The following is a 23,790-nucleotide window of genomic DNA, read 5'->3' on the forward strand; positions in this document are numbered from 1 at the left end:
TTCCCCGAAAGCAGCATTCACCGGCTGCTACGTAAGGGCCACTATGTCGAGGGGGGGGGATGGGGGCACCATGACCCCCATCTACCTGGCTGCCATGCTAGAATACCTGACCGCCGATAACCTTGAGCTGGCCAGTACTGCTGTCCGGGAGAATGGGAAGACCCTCATCATCCCTTCCCACCTACAACTCATCATCCCTTCCCACCTACAGCTCACCATCCGCAACAAGCTGCTGGAAGTGGTCATCACCTCACAGGGCGGGTCCTGCCCAACACGCAGGCTGTGCTGCTGCCCAAGAAAACCAGCACCCCAGCAAGATTTATGCCTGAATAGAGAGAAAACAAATCCAAGAAACAAGTTGCAGCATGGCTCTGTCCTGTGAGTGGATTTTAGGGCAGAAAGGCTGCAGCTGTGTATTGCCCTGTTATGGGGTGTTCAACATGAAAAAAAGGCTTCAAGGCTTCACAAACCCAGTGGAGACCCATCCCGGGGGAAACCCCCGGTCTGGCCCCCTAGACTGCAGATCAGCACAAGCACTCCCCTTGAAGGTCTCCCCGATGACATCTGGCCAGTGGCTGTTGAGCCCTTGTGCTCCCTGGAGGTAAGTGGAGAGGAGTACTCACCTCCTTGTTCCACCTCAGAGTTCATGGTGCCTGGTCCCCAGTTTTAAGGATCAGTAGTGATTCGCGCCCAGGTGACTTCCCACTGAGGGGGTAGGAGAACACCAGGAGGCCGCTACATTCGACTTTAATCACACCACTGAGATTAAAAAGAATGCTAATTAGCTGTGATTAGTTTCTCGTCTTTTCTAGGCGAGATCCTGATCATGCCAACTAGACTGGGCCAGGAGAATGGGAAACTTTTGCGTCCGGCACAAATCCCATTTTGGGATTCTCCCACAATTCTCTCAACATAGCGGGATTTGCACTGAGCGTAACACAGGCAGAGAATAGCCTCCTATGTCACCAATTTAATAATTTTGTATGTTACATGATTTGAAATGCCGAGAATGTTGTTTTTGCAGTGCTTGTCTGCTGGAGAGGTATGAATTTAAAGGGGAATGACCACCAATGCCCATTTCATAAGCAGTCCTTCTTAAAGTCCCAGATTTAATGCAAAATCATTTGAATACAATACGCGCCCAGTATAGTTCAGCAGTATTTGTGCTGATTTGTTTGTTATAGAGCCCTATTTACAATAGAATGAAGGAACCTCCTATGTGGAATAAAGGGGTCGGATCACGCAATCGTTAATCCTGCGTCTCTGAAAAATTGGGCATCATGACATTGGGTCAGCTAGCCCAAGTCATGAGGCCAGTTTGCAATATCTTTTATTTTTATTATAAATTTAGAGTACCCAATTCATTTTTTTCAATTAAGGGGCAATTTAGCGTGGCCAATCCACCTAGCCTGCATATCTTTGCAAACACGGGTGCAAACTCCACATGGATAGTGACCCAGAGCCGTGATCGAACCTGGGACCTCGCGCCGTGAGGCAGCAGGGCTAACCCACTGCGCCACCGTGCTCAGTTTGCAATTTCACGGAAGCCGAGCAAGGCCTGATGTGGGAAGCCCACCCACCTTCTGAAAATGAACAATTAACTGACTTATGACTAAAACACTTGAAGCAATTTTCTACAATTTTTTATGGCACTCGCAATTTTATGTGCACTACACAGGCTGAATGGGTGAGAGTGAATCTCAACACATAAGGGCACTGACAAAAGGCAGAGGTAGTTCACTCACTGAGGTGGGAAAGGAGGCAATGGGTGAGCCTGCTGCAGATACTCGGGAGGATTTAAACTAGTATGGTGGGGGGGGGAACCAGAGTGCTAGCTCAGAAGGTGTAATAACTGAAGGGGGAAATAGAGAACAAAAATAAGAGGCCAACATCACCCTGTCTGCTGAAACACAGTGGTTTGAAGTGCATTTTAACGCCAGAAGTATAGCTGGTAGGGCAGATAAACTTAGTTCCAAGTACGAATAAGTGCTCTATGATGTTGTGGCTATCATAGAAACGTGGTTAAATGAAGGGCAGGATTGGCAGCTGAACGATGGAGGATATAGATGCTTCAGGAGAGATAGAGGGGGGATGTAAAAGTGGTGGGTGAGTAGCATTACTGGTTAAGGAGAATATTATAGCCGTACTGCGGGAGGATACCTCGGAGGGCTCATACAATGAGGCAATCTGGGTAGAGTTCAGGAACAGGAAGGGAGCAGTCACAATGTTGGACGTTTATTACAGGTCCCACAACTGCCAGCAAGAGATGGAGGAGCAGATAGGTCGAGAGATTTTGGATAGGTGCAAAGGTAACAGGGTTGTTGCGGTAGGGGATTTTAATTTCCCTTGTATTGATTGGGACTCACTTAGTGCTAGGATGGGGCAGAGTTTGTAAGGTGTTTCCAGGAAGGCTTCTTGATGCAATATGTAGATAGTCCAACTGGGGAAGGGGCAGTACTGGACCTGGTATTGGGGAATGAACCTGGACAGATGGTTGAGGTATCAGTCGGGGAATATTTTGGGATTGGTGACCACAATTCCGTACATTCGGGGTACTTTTGGATAGGGATGAGGGTAACCCTTGCATTAAGGTGCTAAACTGGGAAAGGCAAATTACGATAATATTAGACAGGAATTGAGGAATTTGGATTAGGTGCGGCTGTTGGAGGGTAAATCAATATCGGACATGTGCGAGTCTTTGATTAGGATTCAGGAAAGTCACATTCCTGAGAGAACGAAGGCTAAGTGTGGGAAGTTTAGGGAGCCTTGGATAACAAGGGATATTGTGAACCTCATCAAAAAGAAAAAGGAGGCTTTTGTACGGTCCAGAACAGTGGGGACAGTTGAAACCCTTGAGGAGTATAAAGAAAGTAGGAAGGTACTGAAGCGTGGAATTAGGAGGGCTAGGAAAAGTAATGGAAAGTCCTTGGCAATTAGGATTAAGGAGAATCCCAAAGCTTTTTATTCATATGTAAAAAGCAAGAGCGTGGCCAGGAAAAGGATTGGACCATTTAAGGACAGTCGGGGGAATCTATGTGTTGAGCCAGAGGAAATGGGCAAGGTTCTAAATGAGTACTTTGCATCAGTGTTCGCCAAAGAAAAGGACTTTGTGGAAGATGATTCTTGGCTAAGGTGTGTGGACAGTCTGGGTCATGTTGACATTGAAAAGGAGGGGGTACTAGGTCTTTTAAAAGACATTTAAGTTAGATAAATCTTCTGGGCTGGATGGGATTTACCCAGAATACTGAGGGAAGCAAGGGAGGAAATTGCTGGGGCCTTAACTGACATCTTTGTATCCTCATTGGCTACAGGTGAGATCCCAGAGGTCTGGAGAATAGCTAATGTGGTGTCGCTGTTTAAGAAATGTAGCAGGGATAATCCAGGAAATTATAGGCCGGTGAGCCTCACGTCGGTAGTAGGTAAATTATTGGAGAGACTTCTCAGGGGCAAGATTTATACCCATTTGGAAACAAATGGACTCATTAACGATAGCATGGTTTTGTGAAGAGGAGGCCATGCCTCATTAACGTGATCGAGTTTTTTGAGGAGTTGTGAAAGATGATTGATGAGGGGAGGGCAGTGGATGTTGTTTTCATGGACTTCAGTCAAGCCTTTGATAAGGTGCCTCATGGCAGACTGACACAAAAGTGAATCATACAGGATCAGAGGTGAGGTGGTAAAATGGAGACAGAACTGGCTCGGTCACAGAAGGCAAAGGGTAGCAGTAGAAGGGTGTTTTTCTGAATGGAAGGTTGTGACTCGTGGTGTTCCACAGGGATCTATGCTGTGGCCTCTGCTGTTTGTAGTATACATAAACAATTTGGAGGAAAATGTAGCTGGTCTGATTGGTAAGTTCGCGGATGACATCGAGGTTAGTGGAGTGGCAGATAGTGTTGAGGATTGTCAGAAGATACAGCAAGACATAGATAGCTTGGAGACTTGGGAAGAGAAATGGCAAATGGAGTTTAATCCAGACAAATGTGAGGTAATGCATTTTGGTCAGTAGAACATAGAGGGGAAATATACCGTAAATGGCAAAACTCTTGGGAATATAGAAAGTCAGAGAGATCTGGGCGTGCAGGTCCACAGATCTTTGAATGTGGCAACGCAAGTGGACAAGTTGTCAAAGGAGCATACGGAATGCTTGCCTTCATTGGACGGGATATTGAGTATAAAAACTGTAAAAGTCATGCTACAGTTATATAGAACCTTGGTAAGGCTGCACTTGGAATATTGCGCACAATTCTGGTCGCCACACTACCAAAAGAATGTGGAGGCTTTGGAGAGGGTGCAGAGGAGGTTTACCAGGATGTTGCCTGGTCTGGAGGGTGTTAGCTATGCTTAGAGGCTGAATAGACTTGAACAGTTTTCATTAGAACGATGGAGGTTGAGGGGTAACATGACAGAGGTCTACAAGGGGCATGGATAGAATGGATGGGCAGGCATTCTTTCCCAGGGTGGAGTGGTCAGTCACCAAGGGGCATAGGTTTAAGCTCCGTGGGGCAAAGTTTAGTGGAGATGTGCGAGGCAGGTTTGTTTACACAGAGGGTGGTGAGTGCCTGCAATAAATTGCCAGGGGAGGTTGTGGAAGCAGATAGATTAACACCGTTCAAAAGGCATCTTGACAAATATGTGGATAGGATGGATATAGAGGGATATGGCACAAGGAAGTGCTGAGGGTTTTGGCTAAGGTTGGTATCATGACCAATACAGGCTTGGAGGGCAGAAGTGCCTGTTCCTGTGCTGTATTGTTCTTTGTTCAAAAGGTGAGGAGTTTAAGACTTTGCATCTTGGCCCAACTTTCACAGTATTACCATTGCAAGGAAGGGTGTTCAGGGTCCTCGAGCCACAGGGAATCCTTGAAAGGGATGGGTCTAACTGTGAAGTTAGATGTCATTGTCCCCATAGATATTTTTCACTTTGGAGAAGGCTCCTCCAGTGAGGAGGATAACAAGTGAATGAGAGACAGGAGAGCTGCATGCTTTAGGATATCTGCAACCATTTACCACCAACGTGAGGTACCTGGTGCTATTGAAGGGCAACGACAGCTGTCACCAAGTCCATCCAAACAGGAGACGATACACTGCGGGAAGAGTTTACAGGTAGTAGATAAACTACCTGCAGCTATCAGAGAATCAGTGTCTTCACCAACGGCATCAATGCTGGGAGTCAGTGACGTCTCTGCAAGAATCTTGCTGGCGAGATAAGTTCAAACTGCAACGGAGGCTATCTGAAGCCTGTGCTCTGAAGGTGAACTTTTATGGCTCCTTTCAGGTATCGGCTGAAGATCCTCAGATCCTGCAACAATGCATCCGGGTCAGAGAGTAAGTGACCCGGCCAGCCTGAAAGTTCCAAGTGGTTGTGAGCCCTTGTAATCTTTGTTGTGGTCCCTATAAATACAAATTCCTCCTTTGATAGAATGGACACATCAACCCAGCTACATTTCCTGACTAGTTGACCAATCCAGAGAGAGGATGCTAATACCTTGGCTCTGAGCACTTCAGTTAAGCCAAAACATTAGTGATTCAGATTTTTGAACCATGCAAAGTCCCAGCGTTGCAGAAAAGACCAGGGGCGAAATTCTCCCCCAACGGCGGGATGTCCGCCGACTGGCGCCAAAGCCGGCGCCAATCAGACGGGCATCGCGCCGGCCCAAAGGTGCGGAAGGCTCCGCATCTTTGGGGGCCGAGCCCCAACATTGAGGGGCTAGGCCGGCGCCGGAGGGATTTCCGCCCCGCCAGCTGGCGGAAATGGCGTTTGTTCCCCGCCAGCTGGCGCGGAAATGCGGCGCATGCGCGGGAGCGTCAGCGGCCGCTGTCAGTTTCCCAGCGCATGCGCGGGAGCATCTGCGGCCGCTGTCAGTTTCCCGCGCATGCGCAGTGGGGAGAGTCTCTTCCGCCTCCGCCATGGTGGAGGCCGTAGCGGAGGCGGAAGGGAAAGAGTGCCCCCACGGCACAGGCCCGCCCGCGGATCGGTGGGCCCCGATCGCGGGCCAGGCCACCGTGGGGGCACCCCCCGGGGTCAGATCGCCCCCGCGCCCCCCCCCCCCCCCAGGACCCCGGAGCCCGCCCACGCCGCCTGGTCCCGCCGGTAAATACCAGGTTTGATTTACGTCGGCGGGACAGGCAATTCCTGGGCGGGACTTCGGCCCATCCGGGCCGGAGAATCCAGCGGGGGGTCCCGCCAACCGGCGCGGCCGGATTCCCGCCTCCGCCCAATCTCCGGGAGCGGAGACTTCGGCGGGGGCGGGATTCACGGCGGCCAACGGCCATTCTCCGACGCGGCGGGGGGTCGGAGAATGACGCCCAAAGTGCGGAAGATTTTTCCCAGTGAGTGTTACTTGTCTCATTTTAGCATAATTTAAACCAGGACAGTTGCCCTTTATTTTCAGTAGCAGAAGGTGTTTTCTTTGAACCCACAACCACAAGAGGAAAATGACTTTATTGCCAGACCTAGTGAATCACTGAGTGGGTAATGCGTTAAAGGGACCTCCTGGAAATAGTTGGGATGTGGGAGGGTTTTGACAAAGGGCACGCAGGCAGCAAGTTAGGTTTGCGAATGAAGCCTGGCCTAGCATGGAGAAACTAACGTCAAACCGAAAGCCAATCATAATGTGTTGCCTCCCAGGTGCCAGGGTGCGTGATGTCTGGGATTGTGTTTTCGGGATCCTTAAGGGAGATGGGGAGCAGCCCCAAGTCATGGTCCACATAGGTACCAACGACATATGTAGGAAAAGGGATAGGGATGTAAGGCAGGAATTCAGGGAGCTAGGGTGGAAACTTAGATCTCGGACAAACAGAGTTATTATCCTTGGGTTGTTACCCGTGCCACGTGATAGCGAGATGAGGAATAGGGAAAGAGAGGAGTTGAACGTGTGGCTACAGGGATGGTGCAGGAGGGAGGGTTTCAGATTTCTGGATAACTGGGGCTCATTCTGGGGTCGGTGGGACCTCTACAAACGGGATGGTCTACACCTGGACCAGGGGGGTACCAATATCCTGGGGGGGAAATTTGCTAATGCTCTTCGGGAGGGTTTAAACTAGTTTAGCAGGTGCTTGGGAACTTGAACTGTAGCTCCAGTATACAGGAGGTTGAGAGTAGTGAGGTCATGAGTAAGGTTTCAAAGTTGCAGGAGTGTACCGGCAGTCAGGAAGGTGGTTTAAAGTGTGTCTTCTTCAATGCCAGGAGCATCCGGAATAAGGTGGGTGAACTTGCGGCATGGGTTGGTACCTGGGACTTCGATGTTGTGGCCATTTCGGAGACATCGATAGAGCAGGGACAGGAATGGTTGTTGCAGGTGCCGGGGTTTAGATATTTCAGTAAGCTCAGGGAAGGTGATATAAGAGTGGGAGGGGTGGCATTGTTAGTCAAGGACAGTATTACGGTGGCAGAAAGGACGTTTGATGAGGACTCGTCTACTGAGGTTGTATGGGCTGAGGTTAGAAACAGGAAAGGAAAGGTCACCCTGTTAGGGGTTTTCTATAGACCTCCGAAAAGTTCCAGAGATGTAGAGGAAAGGATTGCAAAGATGATTCTGGATAGGAGCGAAAGCAACAGGGTAGTTGTTATGGGGGACTTTAACTTTCCAAATATTGACTGGAAACGCGATAGTTCGAGTACTTTAGATGGGTCCGTTTTTGTCCAATGTGTGAAAGAGGGTTTCCTGACACAGTATGTAGATAGGCCAACGAGAGGCGAGGCCATATTGTATTTGGTACTGGGTAATGAACCAGGGCAGGTGTTAGATTTGGATGTAGGTGAGCACTTTGGTGATAGTGACCACAATTCGATTACGTTTACTTTAGTGATGGAAAGGGATAGGTATATACCGCAGGGCAAGAGTTATATCTGGGGGAAAGGCAATTATGATGCGATGAGGCAAGACTTAGGATGCATCGGATGGAGAGGAAAACTGCAGGGGATGGGCACAATGAAAATGTGGAGCTTGTTCAAGGAACAGCTACTGCGTGCCCTTGATAAGTATGTACCTGTCAGACAGGGAGGAAGTGGTCGAGCAAGGGAACCGTGGTTTACTAAGGCAGTCGAAAAACTTGTCAAGAGGAAGAAGGAGGCTTATGTAAAGATGAGACATGAAGGTTCAGGTAGGACGCTCAAGAGTTACAAGTTAGCTAGGAAGGACCTAAAGAGAGAGCTAAGAAGAGCCAGGAGGGGACATGAGAAGTCTTTGGCAGGTAGGATCAAGGATAACCCTAAAGCTTTCTATAGATATGTCAGGAATAAAAGAATGACTAGGGTAAGAGTAGGGCCAGTCAAGGACAGTAGTGGGAAGTTGTGCTTGTAGTCCGAGGAGATAGGAGAGGTGCTAAATGAATATCTTTTGTCAGTATTCACACAGGAAAAAGACAATGTTGTCGACGAGAATACTGAGATTCAGGCTACTAGACTAGAAGGGCTTGAGGTTCATAAGGAGGAGGTGTTAGCAATTCTGGAAAGTGTGAAAATAGGTAAGTCCCCTGGGCCGGATGGGATTTATGCTCGGATTCTCTGGGAAGCTAGGGAGGAGATTGCTGAGCCTTTGGCTTAGATCTTTAAGTCATTTTTGTCTCCAGGAATAGTGCCAGAAGACTGGAGGATAGCAAATGTTGTCCCCTTGTTCAAGAAGGGGTTAAGAGACAACCCCGGTAACTATAGACCAGTGAGCCTTACTTCTGTTGTGGGCAAAATCTTGGAAAGGTTTATAAGAGATAGGGTGTATAATCATCTGGAAAGGACTAATTTGATTAGAGATAGTCAACACGGTTTTGTGAAGGGTAGGTCGTGCCTCACAAACCTTATTGAGTTCTTTGAGAAGGTGACCAAACAGATGGATGAGGGTAAAGCAGTTGATGTGGTGTATATGGATTTCAGTAAAACGTTTGATAAGGTTCCCCACGGTAGGCTAATGCAGAAAATACGGAGGCATGGGATTCAGGGAGATTTAGCAGTTTGGATCAGAAATTGACCAGCTGGAAGAAGACAACGGGTGGTGGTTGATGGGAAGTGTTCAGACTGGAGTCCAGTTACTAGTGGTGTACCACAAGGATCTGTTTTGGGGCCACTGCTGTTTGCCATTTTTATAAATGACCTGGAGGAGGGCGTAGAAGGATGGGTGAGTAAATTTGCAGATGACACTAAAGTCGGTGGAGTTGTGGACAGTGCGGAAGGATGTTACAAGTTACAGAGGGACATAGATAAGCTGCAGCGCTGGACTGAGAGGTGGCAAACGGAGTTTAATGCGGAAAAGTGTGAGGTGATTAATTTTGGAAGGAATAACAGGAAGACAGAGTACTGGGCTAATGGTAAGATTCTTGGTAGTGTGGATGAGCAGAGAGGTCTATGTAAAATCCATGTACATAGATCCCTGAAAGTTGGCACTCAGATTGAGAGGGTTGTGAAGAAGGCGTACGGTGTGTTAGCTTTTATTGGTGGAGGGATTGAGTTTCGGAGCCATGAGGTCACGTTGTAGCTCTACAAAACTCTGGTGCGGCCGCATTTGGAGTATTGCGTGCAATTCTGGTCGCCGCATTATAGGAAGGATGTGGAAGCATTAGAAAGGGTGCAGAGGAGATTTACCAGACTGTTGCCTGGTATGGAGGGAAGATCTTATGAGGGAAGGCTGAGGGACTTGAGGCTGTTTTCATTAGAGAGAAGAAGGTTAAGAGGTGACTTAATTGAGGCACACAAGATGATCAGAGGACTGGTTAGGGTGGACAGTGAAAGCCTTTTTCCTCGGATGGTGATGTCTAGCATGAGAGGACATAGCTTTAAATTGAAGGGAGATAGATATAAGACAGATGTCAGAAGTAGGTTCTTTACTTAGAGAGTAGTAAGGGCGTGGAATGCCCTGCCTGCAACAGTAGTGAACTCGCCAACACTAAGGGCATTCAAATGGTCATTGGATAGACATATGAACGATAAGGGAATAGTGTAGATGGGCTTTAGAGTGGTTTGACAGGTTGGCACAACATCGAGGGCCGAAGGGCCTGTACTGCGCTGTAATGTTCTATGTTCTATAATGAGAGAATTGATTAACAAAAGTGAAATTATAGGTATGCATCATAACAAACATATGAAGGATAGGCAAGGGAAGCAATAAGAATGGAAAAGGTTGATCTTCCTGACATGTGCCAAGTGCCTGGTAGATTGTACTGTTGGTTCTCCTTACTGGACTAAATTCCATAAGTGACTACCTTCTCTCACCTGGGGCGAAATTCTCCCCCAACGGCGCGATGTCCGCCGACTGGCGGCAAAAACGGCGCCAATCAGGCGGGCATCGCGCCGGCCCAAAGGTGCGGAATGCTCCGCATCTTTGGGGGCCGAGCCCCAACATTGAGGGGCTAGGCCGACGCCGGAGGGATTTCCGCCCCGCCAACTGACGGAAATGGCGTTTGTTGCCCCGCCAGCTGGCGGAAATGGCGTTTGGTGCCCCGCCAGCTGGCGCGGAAATGCTGCGCATGCGCGGGAGCGTCAGCGGCCGCCGACAGTTTCCCACGCATGCGCAGTGGGGAGATTCTCTTCCGCCTCCGCCCTGGTGGAGGCCGTGGCGGAGGCGGAAGGGAAAGTGTGCCCCCACGGCACAGGCCCGCCCGCGGATCGGTGGACCCCGATCGCAGGCCAGGCCACCGTGGGGGCACCCCCCCCGGGGTCAGATCGCCCCGCGCCTCCCCCAGGACCCCGGAGCCCGCCCACGCCGCCTGGTCCCGCCGGTAAATACCAGCTTTGATTTACGCCGGCGGGACAGGCAATTTCTGGGTGGGACTTCGGCCCATCCGGGCCGGAGAATTGAGCGGGGGGTCCTGCCAACCGGCGCGGCCCGATCCCCGCCCAATCTCCAGTACCGGAGACTTCGGCAGGGGCGGGGGCAGGATTCACGGCAGCCAACGGCCATTCTCCGACCCGGCGGGGGGTCGGAGAATGACGCCCCAGTTTCTTACTACAGGGAGTTAATATAGCACCTCTCAGTGGAGAATACTCTGTTCACTGTCCAAACAACAACCTCCAAACAAATAACATCGCACTTTGTAATGCTGCCTTACAGCCACTTAGGGCGCGATTCTCCGACTCCCCCGCCAGGGAGGAGAATTGGCGGGGGGCCGCGTGAATCGCGCCACGCACACCCTGGCGCCGGGACGCCATTCTCCAGCCCGTGAAAAAACAGGCGGGCGCGCATAGCGCCGGGCCGCACGGAGAATCGCCGTAAATGGCCGTAGCGGCGATCCTCCGGCGCCGCCGCGATTCTCCGGCCCGGATGGGCCGAACGGCCGTCCAAAAAAATCCGAGTCCCTCCGGTGTCGTTCTAACATGCTCTGGGCCGGCGGGCCCGCGGGGTTGAAGGGTCCGGGGGCAGCCTGTGGGGAGGGATGGGGGGTTCAACCCCGGGCAGGGCCGCTGTATAGTGGCCAGGTCCACGATCGGGGCCCACCGATCGGCGGGCCGGCCTCTCTGTCGGGGGGCCTCCTTTCCTCCGCACCGGCTCCTGGATCCCTGCGCCATTTGGCGTCGGGGCCGGCGTGGGGAAGAAGGCCACTGCGCATGCGCTAGTTGGCGCCGGCTCAACTGTGCATGCGCGGACCCTGCCGTGCCGGGACCGGCAGCTGGAACAGCGTGGACCGCTCCAGCGCCATGCTGGCTCCCACCAGGACCAGAGAATCGGGTCTCGGAACCGGCACCGGAGTAAAGTACTCCCGTTTTGGCGCCGGCACTCTGGCGCCGGACCAGAGATTAGCGGCCATTCACCATTTACATTTTCTGTTCCCCTTAATATCTTGAACATTTTGATCAGATAATAATAATCGCTTATTGTCACAAGTAGGCTTCAATGAAGTTACTGTGAAACACCCCAAGTCACCACATTCCGGCGCCTGTTCGGGGAGGCCGGTACGGGAATTGAACTCCCGCTGCTGGCATTATTCTGCATTACAAACCACTGTGCTAAACCAGCCCCTATCTTCAGATTCTGGAGAATACAACAATTTTGCCTTGTAATTTAACCCTTGGAGATCAGTATATCTACTCTGCATTCCCTCCAAGTCCAATATATCCTTCCAAGTGGTGTTCATGGTCCTACATGTGGGGCGAAATTCTCCTTTATCGGCGCGATGTCCGCCGACTGGCGCCCAAAACGGACCAAATCAGTCGGGCATCGCGCCGCCCCAAAGATGCGGAATGCTCTGCATCTTGGGGGGCCGAGCCCCAACCTTCAGAGGCTAGGCCCGTGCCTGATAAATTTCCGCCCCGCCAGCTGGCGGAAAAGGCCTTTGGTGCCCCGCCAGCAGGCACGGAAATGATATCTCCGGTCGGCCCATGCATGAGAGCGTTAGCGGCCGCTGACGGCATTCCCGCGCATGCGCAGTGGAGGGAGTCTCTTCCTCCTCCGCCACGGTGGAGACCGTGGCGAAGGCGGAAGGGAAAGTGTGTCCCCACGGCACAGGCCCGCCCACGGATCGGTGGGCCCCGATCGCGGGCCAGGCCACCGTGGGGGCACCCCCCAGGGCCAGATCGCCCCGCGCCCCGCCCAGGACCCCGGAGCCCGCCCGCGCCGCCTTGTCCCGCCGGTAAGGTAGGTGGTTTAATCTATGCCGGCGGGACAGGCATTTTAGCGGCGGGACTTCGGCCCATACGGGCCGGAGAATCGCGCGGGGGGAGGGGGGGCCCGCCAACCGGCGCGATTTCCGCCCCCGCCGAATATCCGGTGCCGGAGAATTCGGCAACCGGCGGGGGCGGGATTCACGCCATGCCCCGGCGATTCTCCGACCCGGCGGGGGTTCGGAGAATCTCGCACGTGTTCTTTAATCAAGGCTAAAGACTGGATTCTCCGGCCGTTTTCTGACAGTGGGATTCTCTGGTCCCACCGGCTTCACACTCCCACCTGCGAGTTTCCTGACGGTGTGGGGTGGCTTCAGTGGGAAATCCCATTGACAAGCAGCGGGAGTAGAGAATCCCACTACTAGAGAACAGTGCGCCAAAATTCTCTGTCCTCACTAGCAGCGGTAGATCGGCGGACTCGCAAAGGAGAATTCCGGCTATTAAGAGATGGAGCAAAGGTGAGCATATGCCGCTGAATTTATTCTGGAGGTCAGACCTCTTGCCTAAAATTTACAGGCAAGAAGCCCACATCCACTAGGTCGCCTTGCTCCACAGCCATTAAAAGGCCACAGGCCCTTTAATTGGCCAGAGGTGGGATATCCGCTCCTCACAATGAACAGGTCCTAGCATAGAGAGCTGCCAGCTAGTCAGAGGGTGCAGCAGCTTTATGTCCCATCAGTGCCAGTGTATGGGTAGCTGGGACTGCTGCAAGCTCAATAGTGGCAGGATACAAGGCAAGTCTGGCATCTCACCGATGCAGGCTGACAGCGCCGGGTGAAGGGGGTGAGCCATTGGGGCAAGAAGGGAAGAGTGGGTTCTTTGGGGCCTCTTTTCAGCACAGTCTTTGCCTGGCAGCCTGGTGACAGGTGATTATGGGCTTCTTCCATTTCTGGTAGAATCCCAGCACCGATTGGAGGTGGCCCTTGAACAGCCATTAGTTGGCCTCTTGAGGATCTCAAGTCACTCGAGGGCAAGAAGGCCATGTGAAGCATTCACTTGCAGCTCCCGGCAGGGGAGTGTAGGAACCAGGAAGGGCTTTCAATTTAATGGCTCCTCCACACCTTCTATCCTGCCCCAGGACCTGTGAAACTCCAGCATAGAACAGTACAGGCCCTTCGGGCCACGATGTTGTGCCGACCATTTATCCTAATCTAAGATCAACTTAACCTATACCCCTTCAATTTACTGCTGTCCATGTACCTGTCCAAGAGTCGCTTAAATGTACCAAATGACTCTGACTCCACCACCTCCGCAGGCAGTGCATTTCACGCACCCACAACTCCCTATGTAAAGAACCTACCTCTGACATCTTCCCTATACCTTCCTCCAATCACCTTAAAATTATGTCCCCTCGTGAAAGCCATTTCCTCCCTGGGAAAAAGTCTCTGGCTATCCACTCTATCCATGCCTCTCATCACCTTGTACACCTCTATCAAGTCACCTCTCTTCCTTCTTCACTCCAGTGAGAAAAGCCCTTGCTCCCTCAATCATTCTTCATAGGACATGCCCTCCAGTCCAGGCAGCATTCTGGTAAATCTCCTCTGCACCCTCTCCAAAGCATTCACATCTTTCCCATAATGAGGCGACCAGAACTGACACAATATTCCAACTGTGGTCTAACCAGGGTTTTATAAAGATGCAGCAAAACCTCACGGCTCCTAAATTCAATCCTCCTGTTAGTGAAAGCCAACACACCATATGCCTTTTTAACAACCCTATCTACCTGGGTGGCAGCTTTGAGGGCTCTATGTACGTGGACCCCAAGATCCCTCTGTTCCTCCACACTTCCAAGAATCCTCTAACCCTGTATTCAGCATTCAAATTTGACCTTCCAAAATCAATCACTTCACATTTATCTATGCTGAACTCCATCTGCCGCGTCTTAGCCCAGCTCCTGTCAATGTCCTGTTGTAACCTGCAACAGCTCTCAACGCTTTCTACAACTCCACCACCCTTCGTGTCATCGGCAAACTTACTAACCCACCCTTCCACTTCCTCATCCAAGTCATTTATAAAAACCACAAAGAGCAGGGGCGTCATTCTCCGCCAGCGGGAGTCTCCGTTTTGCCGGCGCCCGGGGGTTTCCCGACGGCGTGGGGCTGCCCCACAATGGGAAACCCCATTGACCGGCCGGTGTTACGGAGACTCCCGCCGGCCGGTCGGAGCAGAAATGTGGCGGGGCGGGTAGGAGAATTTCGCCCCAGAGGTCCCAGAACAGGGGCGCGATTCTCCGAGCCCCCAACGGGTCAGAGAATCGCCGGGGGCCGGCGTGAATCCTACCCCCGCCATGTTGCGAATTCTCTGCCACCGGTGATTCGGCGGGGGCGGGAATCGCGCGGACGACGGGAATCCCCCGCCGATTCTCCGGTCCGCGATGGGCCGAAGTCCCGCCGCTGTCAACCCACGCCAGCCGGCGTGGATTGAACCAGCTTTGGGACGGCGGCGCGGGCGGGCTCCGGGGTCCTGGGGGGGGGGGGGGGGGGGGCATGGGGCGATCTGGCCCCGGGGGGTGCCCCCTCGGTGGCCTGGCCCGCGATTGGGGCCCACCGATCCGTGGGCGGGCCTGTGCCATGTGGGAACTCTTTTCCTTCTGCCTTCGCCATGGTCTCCACTATGGTGGAGGCGGAAGAAGATACCCCCTCCACTGCGCATGCGCGGGGATGCCGTGAGCAGCCGCTGACGCTCCCGCACAGGCGCCACCCGCCAAAGTCATTTCCGCGCCGGCTGGCGGGGCACCAAAGGCATTTCCCGCCAGCTGGCGGGGCTGAAATCAGTCCGGCACGTGCCTAGCCCCTCAAGGTAAGGACTCGGCCCCTCAAGTTGTGGAGAATTCCACACCTTTGGGGCGGTGCGATGCCGGACTGATTCGCGCCGGTCGGCGGACATCGCGCCGATTACGGAGAATCCCGCCCCTGATCCCTGCAGCACACCACAGGTCATCAACTTCCAGGCAGAATACTTTCCATTCACTACCTCTCACTGACTTCTTTCGGCGAGCCAATTCTGTAGCCAAATTTCCCTGTATCACATGCCCCCGAACTTTCTGAATGAGCCTACAACGGGGAACCTTAGCAAATGCCTTACTGAAATCCATATACACCACATCCACTGCCCGACCTTCTTCAATGTGTCTCGTCACATCTTCAAAGAATTCAATGAGGCTTGTGAGGCACAACCTGCCCCTCACAAAGCCATGCTGACTATCTTTAATCAAATTATGTTTTTCTAAATAATCATAAATCCTATCTCTCAGGATCCTTTCCAGTATTTTGCTCACCACGGACTGACTGGTCTGTAAGTCCCAGGGATTTCCCTATTCTCTTTCTTGAACAGGGGAACAACATTCGCCTCCCTCCAATCATCCGGTACGACTCCAGTGGAAAGTGAGGACACAAAGATCATCGCCATCGGATCAGCAATCTCCTCCCTCGCTTCCCGTAGTAACCTTGGGTATATCCCGTCTGACCCAGCGGACCTATCTATCCTGATGCTTTTCAAAATTTTGAGCACATCCTCCTACTTAATATCAACCTGTTTGAGCCTATTGACCTGGTTCACGCTGTTCTCACGAGCAGCAAGGTCCCTCTCTCCAGTGAATACTGAAGCAAAATATTCATTTAGGGCCTCCCCTATCTCCTCAGACTCTTGGCAGAAGTTCCCTCCACTATCCCTGATCGGCCCAACTCTCACTCTGATCATCCTCTTATTTCTCACATAAGTACAGAATGCCTTGGGGTTTTCCGTAATTCTTCCCACCAGGGCTTTTTCATGCCTCAGTCTAGCTCTCCTAAGTCCATTTTTGAGTTCCTCCCTGGCTACCTTGTAACCCTCTAGGGCCGTGCCAGATCCTTGGTTCCTCAACCCTACGTAAGCTTCCTTCTTCCTCTTGACTAAAAGCTTCACTTCTCTTGTCATCCAAGGCTCCTTCACCTTACCATTCCTTCCTTTTCTCACTGGGACAAAATTATCCAGCACGCGGAGCAAGTGCTCCTTAAACAACCCCCACATTACTGTTGAGCATTTCCCTGACAACATCTGTTCCCAATTTATGCTCTCAGCTCCTGTCTAGTAGCAGTATAATTTCCCCTCCCCCAATTAAAGACCTTCCCATACTGTCTGCTCCTATCCCATGACTATGGTAAAGGTCAAGGGGTTGTGGTCATTGTCCCCGAAATGCTCTCCCACCGAGACATCTGACACCTAGCCTGGTTCGTTGCCAAGCATCAAATCCAATATGGCCTCCCCTTGTCGGCCTATCTACTTATTGAGTCGGGAATCCTTCCTTGACACACTGGACAAAATTGGCTCCATCCAAACAATTTGCATTAAGGAGGTTCCAATCAATATTAGGGAAGTTGAAGTCACCCATGACAACAACTTTGTTACTTCTGCACCTTTCCAAGATCTGCTGCCCAATCTGTTCCTCCATCTCTCTGCTGATATTGGTGGGTCAAAGAACAAAGAAATGTACAGCACAGGAACAGGCCCTTCGGCCCTCCAAGCCCATGCCGACCATGCTGCCCAACTAAACTACAATCTTCTACACTTCCTGGGTCCGTATCCCTCTATTCCCATCCTATTCATTTATTTGTCAAGATGCCCCTTAAATGTCACTATCGTCCCTGCTTCCACCCCCTCCTCCGGTAGCGAGTTCCAGGCACCCACTACCTTCTGTGTAAAAAAACTTGCCTCGTACATCTACTCTAAACCTTGCCCCTCTCACCTTAAACCTATGCCCCCTAGTAATTGACCCCTCTACCCTGGGGCAAAGCCTCTGACTATCCACTCTGTCTATGCCCCTCATAATTTTGTAGACCTCTATCAGGTCGCCCCTCAACCTCCGTCGTTCCAGTGAGAACCAACCGAGTTTATTCAACCGCTCCTCATAGCTAATGCCCTCCATACCAGGCAACATTCTGGTAAATCTCTTCTGCACCCTCTCTAAAGCCTCCACATCCTTCTGGTAGTGTGCCGACCAGAATTGAACACTATACTCCAAGTGTGGCCTAACTAAGGTTCTATACCGCTGCAACATGACTTGCCAATTCTTATACTCAATGCCCCGGCCAATGAAGGCAAGCATGCCATATGCCTTCTTGACTACCTTCTCCACCTGTGTTGCCCCTTTCAGTGACCTGTGGACCTGTACTCCTAGATCTCTCTGACTTTCAATACTCTTGAGGGTTCTACCATTCACTGTATATTCCCTACCTGCATTAGACCTTCCAAAATGAATTACCTCACGTTTGTCCGGATTAAACTCCATCTGCCATCTCTCCGCCCAAGTCTCCTAACAATCTAAATCCTGCTGTATCTTCTAACAGTCCTCATCGCTATCCGCAATTCCCCCAACCTTTGTGTCGTCTGCAAACTTACTAATCAGACCAATTACATTTTCCTCCAAATCATTTATATATACTACAAACAGCAAAGGTCCCAGCACTGATCCCTGCGGAACACCACTGGTCACAGCCCTCCAAGTAGAAAAGCATCCTTCCATTGCTACTCTCTGCCTTCTATGACCTAGCCAGTTCTGTATCCACCTTGCCAGCTCACCCCTGATCCCATGTGACTTCACCTTTTGTACTAGTCTACCATGAGGGACCTTGTCAAAGGCCTTACTGAAGTCCATATAGACAACATCCACCGCCCTACCTGCATCAATCATCTTTGTGACCTCCTCGAAAAACTCTTATCAAGTTAGTGAGACACGACCTCCCCTTCACAAAACCATGCTGCCTCTCACTAATACATCCATTTGCTTCCAAATGGGAGTAGATCCTGTCTCGAAGAATTCTCTCCAGTAATTTCCCTACCACTGAAGTAAGGCTCACCGGCCTGTAGTTCCCTGGATTATCCTTGCTACCCTACTTAAACAGAGGAACAACATTGGCTATTCTCCAGTCCTCCGGGACATCACCTGAAGACAGTGAGGATCCAAAGATTTCTGTCAAGGCCTCAGCAATTCCCTCTCCAGCCTCCTTCAGTATTCTGGGTAGATCCCATCAGGCCCTGGGGACTTATCTACCATAATATTTTTTAAGACGCCCAACACCTCGTCTTTTTGGATCTCAATGTGACCCAGGCTATCTACACACCCTTCTCCAGACTCAACATCTACCAATTCCTTCTCTTTGGTCTATAGAAAACTCACAATAAAGTGACTGCTCCTTTCTTGTTTCTGACTTCCACCCATACTGACTCAGTAGACAAACCCTCCTTGACTACCTTCTTTTCTGCAGCTGTGATGCACTCCCTAATTAACAGTGCCACCCCCCCTCCTCTTGTAGCTCCCTCCCTATTCTTCTTAAAACATCTAAACCCCGGAGCATTTAGCAACCATTCCTACCCCTGTGAAATTCACGTCTCTGTAATGGCCACAACATCGTACTGATCCATGCTCTAAAGTTCATCTCCCTTATTCTTGACACTCCACGCGTTGAAACAGACACACTTTAACCCATCCCACTGAGTGCAACTTTGCCCTATCAACTGTCTATCCTTCATCACAGACTCACTGCATACTATTTCTGCCTGTTCAACAGCTACCCTATCCTCTGATCCGTAGCTCTGGTTCCCATCTTCCTGCCAAACTAATTTAAACCCTCCCGAAAAGCTCTAGCAAACCTCCTGCCCAGGATATTGGTGTCCCTCCAGTTTAGGTGCAACCCTTCCTTCATGTACAGGTCCCACCTTCCCCAGAAGGTATCCCAATGATCTAATATCTGAAGCCTTCCCTCCTGCACCAGCTCTGTAGCCACATGTTCAGCTGCACTCGCTGTCTGTTCCTTGCCTCATTAGCACGTGGCATCGGTAGCAATCCTGAGATTACTACTCTGCTCGTCCTACTCTGACCTCCTATCAGCACCTGACCTCATTGACTGGCAAAACAGATGATTTAAATTATCTGCTCCTATTTCCTTTGCATTATGACAGATATTCAGTTCTATTGGAGGGCTGGGGTAAACAAATTAAGATCAGATGTGATACCATCTGTTTTGCACTAATAGTTTAGACAGTTTTCTTCTCTGGGGCATTCTGAAGGTGCACAGATGGGGCTGTACACAAATTACTGAAATATTGCCTCGATTCCAAAAAATGAATGTGATGTTATTCTTTATTTGAAAGAGGCTGTACGGTACATATTGGCCGGGATTCTCCGTTGCGGGTCCGCCCCGCTACGCTGCAAGTGAGGACAGAGAATTTGGTGCACTGTTCGCTGGCAGCGGGATTCTCTACTCCCACCGCTCGTCAATGGATTTCCCATTGAAGCCATCCCACACCGCTGGGAAACCCGTGAGTGGGGCAGCACTGCTGGCAGGACCAGAGAATACTGCCGCCAGCAAATGGCAAGAGAATCCCGCCATTATTAAAAGAAAATTCTTCAATCAATGTGTCAATCATTGCATGAAGTGGGAAAGTTGTGCTTCATTTGCACTGAGCCTTCGTCACACCTTACACGAGTACTGCAGTCAGTTTTTTCCACTGGACCAGGAAGGATAGATTAGTCTTTGATAGGTTAAAGCACAGATTCATGGTAGCACAGTGGATCGCACTGTTGCTTCACAGCACCAGGGACCGGGTTCACTTCCCGGCTTGGATCACTGTCTGTGCGGAGTCTGCACGTTCTCTCCATGTCTGCATAGGTTTCCTCCGAGTTCTCCGGTTTCCTCCCACAAGTCCCAAAAGACGTGCTTGTTAGGTGAATTGGACATTCCGAATTCTCCCTCAGTGTACCCCAACAGGCACCAGAATGTGACAATTCGGGGATTTTCACAGTAACTTCATTGCACTGTTAATGTAAGCCTACTTGTGACAATAATAAAGGTTATTATTATTACAATGCCATTGATTAAATTATGAGGATAGGTTGCTTAAAGTTGGTTTAGATTCCCTCAATATTGGAAGGTTGAGATGGTGAATGATAAAAAGATTCATTCAATAGGGAAAATAGAGAAAAAATATTTCTTCCTGTGGGGGAGATCCTAAACAAAATATTAAACTTCGAGCCAGGACATTTTCACACAAAGGGTAATCTGGAACTCATTCACTCAAAAGGTTATATGAAGAGTCAATTGGAACTTTTCTGAATGGGATCAGTAAATTGTACATTGCAAGGATCAAGGTAATGGAAGCAAGGAGGATAAATTGAGTTGAGATACAGATCAGCCATAATCTAATTGAATGACAGAACAGGTTCCAGTAACCAAATTATCCTGCTTCTATGTTCCTGTGAGGAATAGGAATGTTCACTTAATGGATTGATAACAAAGGTCTTTTAAACATAATGGCCTAGAAATTGGATAAGGCCTGAAAATAGGCACAGGGGTTGCAATGCGGGATCAATCCATACTAGTTCCATCACATGCAGGCACCGTGCAAACCTTGTGCTGGCTGCTAATTTACATTAAGCTCAGCACTGAACTTCCTTTTGAGTGGCTGCATATCCACTGGGGGGTCCAAGTGCATGGGACGATAGCAGAACTTAAAGCGAGCTTACGCTAATTAAAGCTAGCCTGTACCTCTTAAAGGAGAGGTGCAGTTTGATGACAGAAGATACTGCAATTAATTGCAGAAGCGATTGACTGGCAAAGACACAGGGATGGTATAACATGGAAGGTTCTTTGATGCAGGTTTGGTGGCCTTAGTGCATGAGGAGAGGAAGAGACTGCTCCTGTTCTCACTGCGGTCCAGGAGGCCCTCCAGATGGACATTGTGCATGCAGTGGGAACAAATAGTAGTGCAAGTTAATGCCAGCACTGTGTTTAAGATAGTAAATTGTTAATACTTTAGTCTGCTTTGATAGGTTGACTAAGCTATGCAAATATCGAATAACAGAAGAAAATAATAGCATTTTGTAGATTTTTTTACTGGGTGACATATTGCTTTCATTCCCAACATTAAGTAAATCACCCATTTGAGTCATTATAGCCATTGTCATTTGTGGATTTCAGCTAAAATTTAATTTAGTATTTTAAAATTACATCAGTTCCTTTGTTTTTACATCAAATTTGTCTAATTCTGCATGTAGTTACAATATTGTATCACTTTTCTATTGCACAGCCTTAAAGCTGGCACAAATATTATGTAAAGTGAGACATTTGAAAGTAGCACCAATAGAAAAATGATGAAGTGCCAGAAATCAGATACTTCCTCTCCCTTTATTTCCACACTCCACTGCCTTCTATTTCTCTGAAGTAGGGTTATCATTATTTTTTGTACTTTCTCCTTCTTGATATTTTCATTTATTTTGCTACCCATTTACTAATCTGTAGCACCCATCTTTCACTTTGAGGAACATTTGTATTGATTTAACTGAACTAAACTGTATTAATGACATTCTAAGTTGCACACAAGTGAGTGGAATAAAAGTGGGTGCAATAAATATTGCCAAAGGATCATGTGGGCTGGATTCTCCAGTTTCCCAGGTGCGTGTTTCTCAGTGGTGCATCATTCGTTGGTAGTGAGATTCTCTCTTCCCGCCGCATGACAATGGGATTTCCCATTTGAGCCACCCCACACTGCCGGGAAACCCGCAGACGGGGGTGCACTGCCAGCGGAAACAGAAAATCCCAACGACTGGAGAATTCCGGGCCAGTTTTAGATATTAAATGAGCAGAAGTAGTTTTATCTTGCATGCAGCCAATGTTGAATAGGATATTTGACAAATACCATTGCCATTGTTCCTAAACAGCAAACTCTACTGGATTCAGGAAATTGTGAGATGGTTAATATTATTGTACATATTTTGTCGAATTTTATTCTGCATTAACTCTTTAACAGTAATTGCTTGACTTTGCATCCCCTACATACTAACAAACTGAAATGGTGGTGAGCTTGTTTGTCATCACTAACTAACCAGAAACATCGGCAGTATTGGCAATGAAGCTAGATAATGGGTGGGATTCAATGGGACAAAACAGTCCCGTTTCGGGCGCATTGAGCATGGTGTTACTTGATGGCTGCAGCGCAACGGCAACTTGCCATTTTTTTGGCCTCTGGTCAGTGCAGGTAGCCTACTCGTGGATCGGAGTGTCATTTTTAAAGGCTGCCCCGATCTTTTGACCACGTCAATGATCGCATACTGGCTTTTGAATCCTCCCACTACACCCAATTGATCTCTTCCCTGGTCCTCAAAACCCCCTTCACCCCATCTCTTATGGGCAAGGCACCTTGGGCCCAACCCCTGGCATGGGCAACCTGGTACCCAGGCACCTTGGCACTGTTTGCCTGGCAGTGCCACCTAGGCACTGTTAGGGTGCCTGGATGGCTGTGCAAAGGTGCCAAGCTGGCAGTGCCCAGGTGATCGGGTGCCAGCGGGAGTGCCAGGGTCTCACCCTGCCCAGAGCCCAACTACTCTAATAGGCTGGAAGCCCCCATCCGGTCCACATTTGTGTTGCCCAGTACTAAATGGCGCCCTGGCAAGGTCTCCCAGGTGCAGCCTTTAGGTCCCGGACACCGGAGAATCCAGATTGTGACATTGCACGAGATTCCGTTGAGAGGCCTCTTATGCGATTCAATGGCCTCCATCGCATCACCAAGTCGGGTGCAACAAGGCCTGTAAATCCCGCCGAATGGTTAGAAAGTTCACATATCTGCCACCATTACTTGGGTGTATTTAGGTTCAACTATATTTGAATTTTTTTTGTGCATATCAAATATATTTTAGGAACATCTCTGTACTCATGAAGTTTTAGTGCCAGTCAGCAAAATCTAAGGTTTTTTTTGATATTTATCAATATTTTGAGGATATTAATAAATATAACATTTTCCTTGGTTATGAATTGTAATTCGTGAATGTAAGTTACAAGATAAAATATTTTGCTGAGAAACCTACAAGCCTGTTGTGTAATATCTATTTAGGGCAAAATGTGGATCACAACACAATAATATCAAAATGGCTTCACGAGGAAATGGTAAGTAAAAATGGTTCAGCATTCACCCTACTGCTATGCCAGTGCAATTTTTATTGATTGAACTGTTTGAAATTACTTTCATAACGTAGTATTAATTATAATTTCTTAACACTATTTCTGCACTTGAATAACACATTAATGCAATAACTATATCATGCTTCGCAACAAACTGCTTTCATACTAATAGATAACAAAGGTTCACTCCACTGTCCTTTCCCTGTAGCCTCGAAAATTTTCCCGCTTCATCTATTTGTCCAATTCCTTTTTGAAAGCTCTGATTAAATCTGTC

At 49.5% G+C, this 23,790-nt stretch overlaps 1 protein-coding gene across 3 annotated transcripts in view; it reads left to right on the top strand.

The window, feature by feature from the left end:
- The window catches only part of LOC140386590 (cell adhesion molecule CEACAM5-like), a 119,006-nt gene that overhangs the window by 85,555 nt on the left and 9,661 nt on the right, over positions 1-23,790 (top strand). For all 3 annotated transcript variants that reach the window (XM_072469049.1, XM_072469048.1, XM_072469047.1), the window contains one exon: positions 23,449-23,501. In XM_072469049.1, the coding sequence (XP_072325150.1) occupies positions 23,449-23,501 (53 nt within the window). The remainder of the gene's footprint in view (positions 1-23,448; positions 23,502-23,790) is intronic.

Source organism: Scyliorhinus torazame, chromosome 12 (assembly GCF_047496885.1).
Source record: "Scyliorhinus torazame isolate Kashiwa2021f chromosome 12, sScyTor2.1, whole genome shotgun sequence".
In the NCBI taxonomy this organism is placed as follows: Eukaryota; Metazoa; Chordata; class Chondrichthyes; order Carcharhiniformes; family Scyliorhinidae; genus Scyliorhinus; species Scyliorhinus torazame.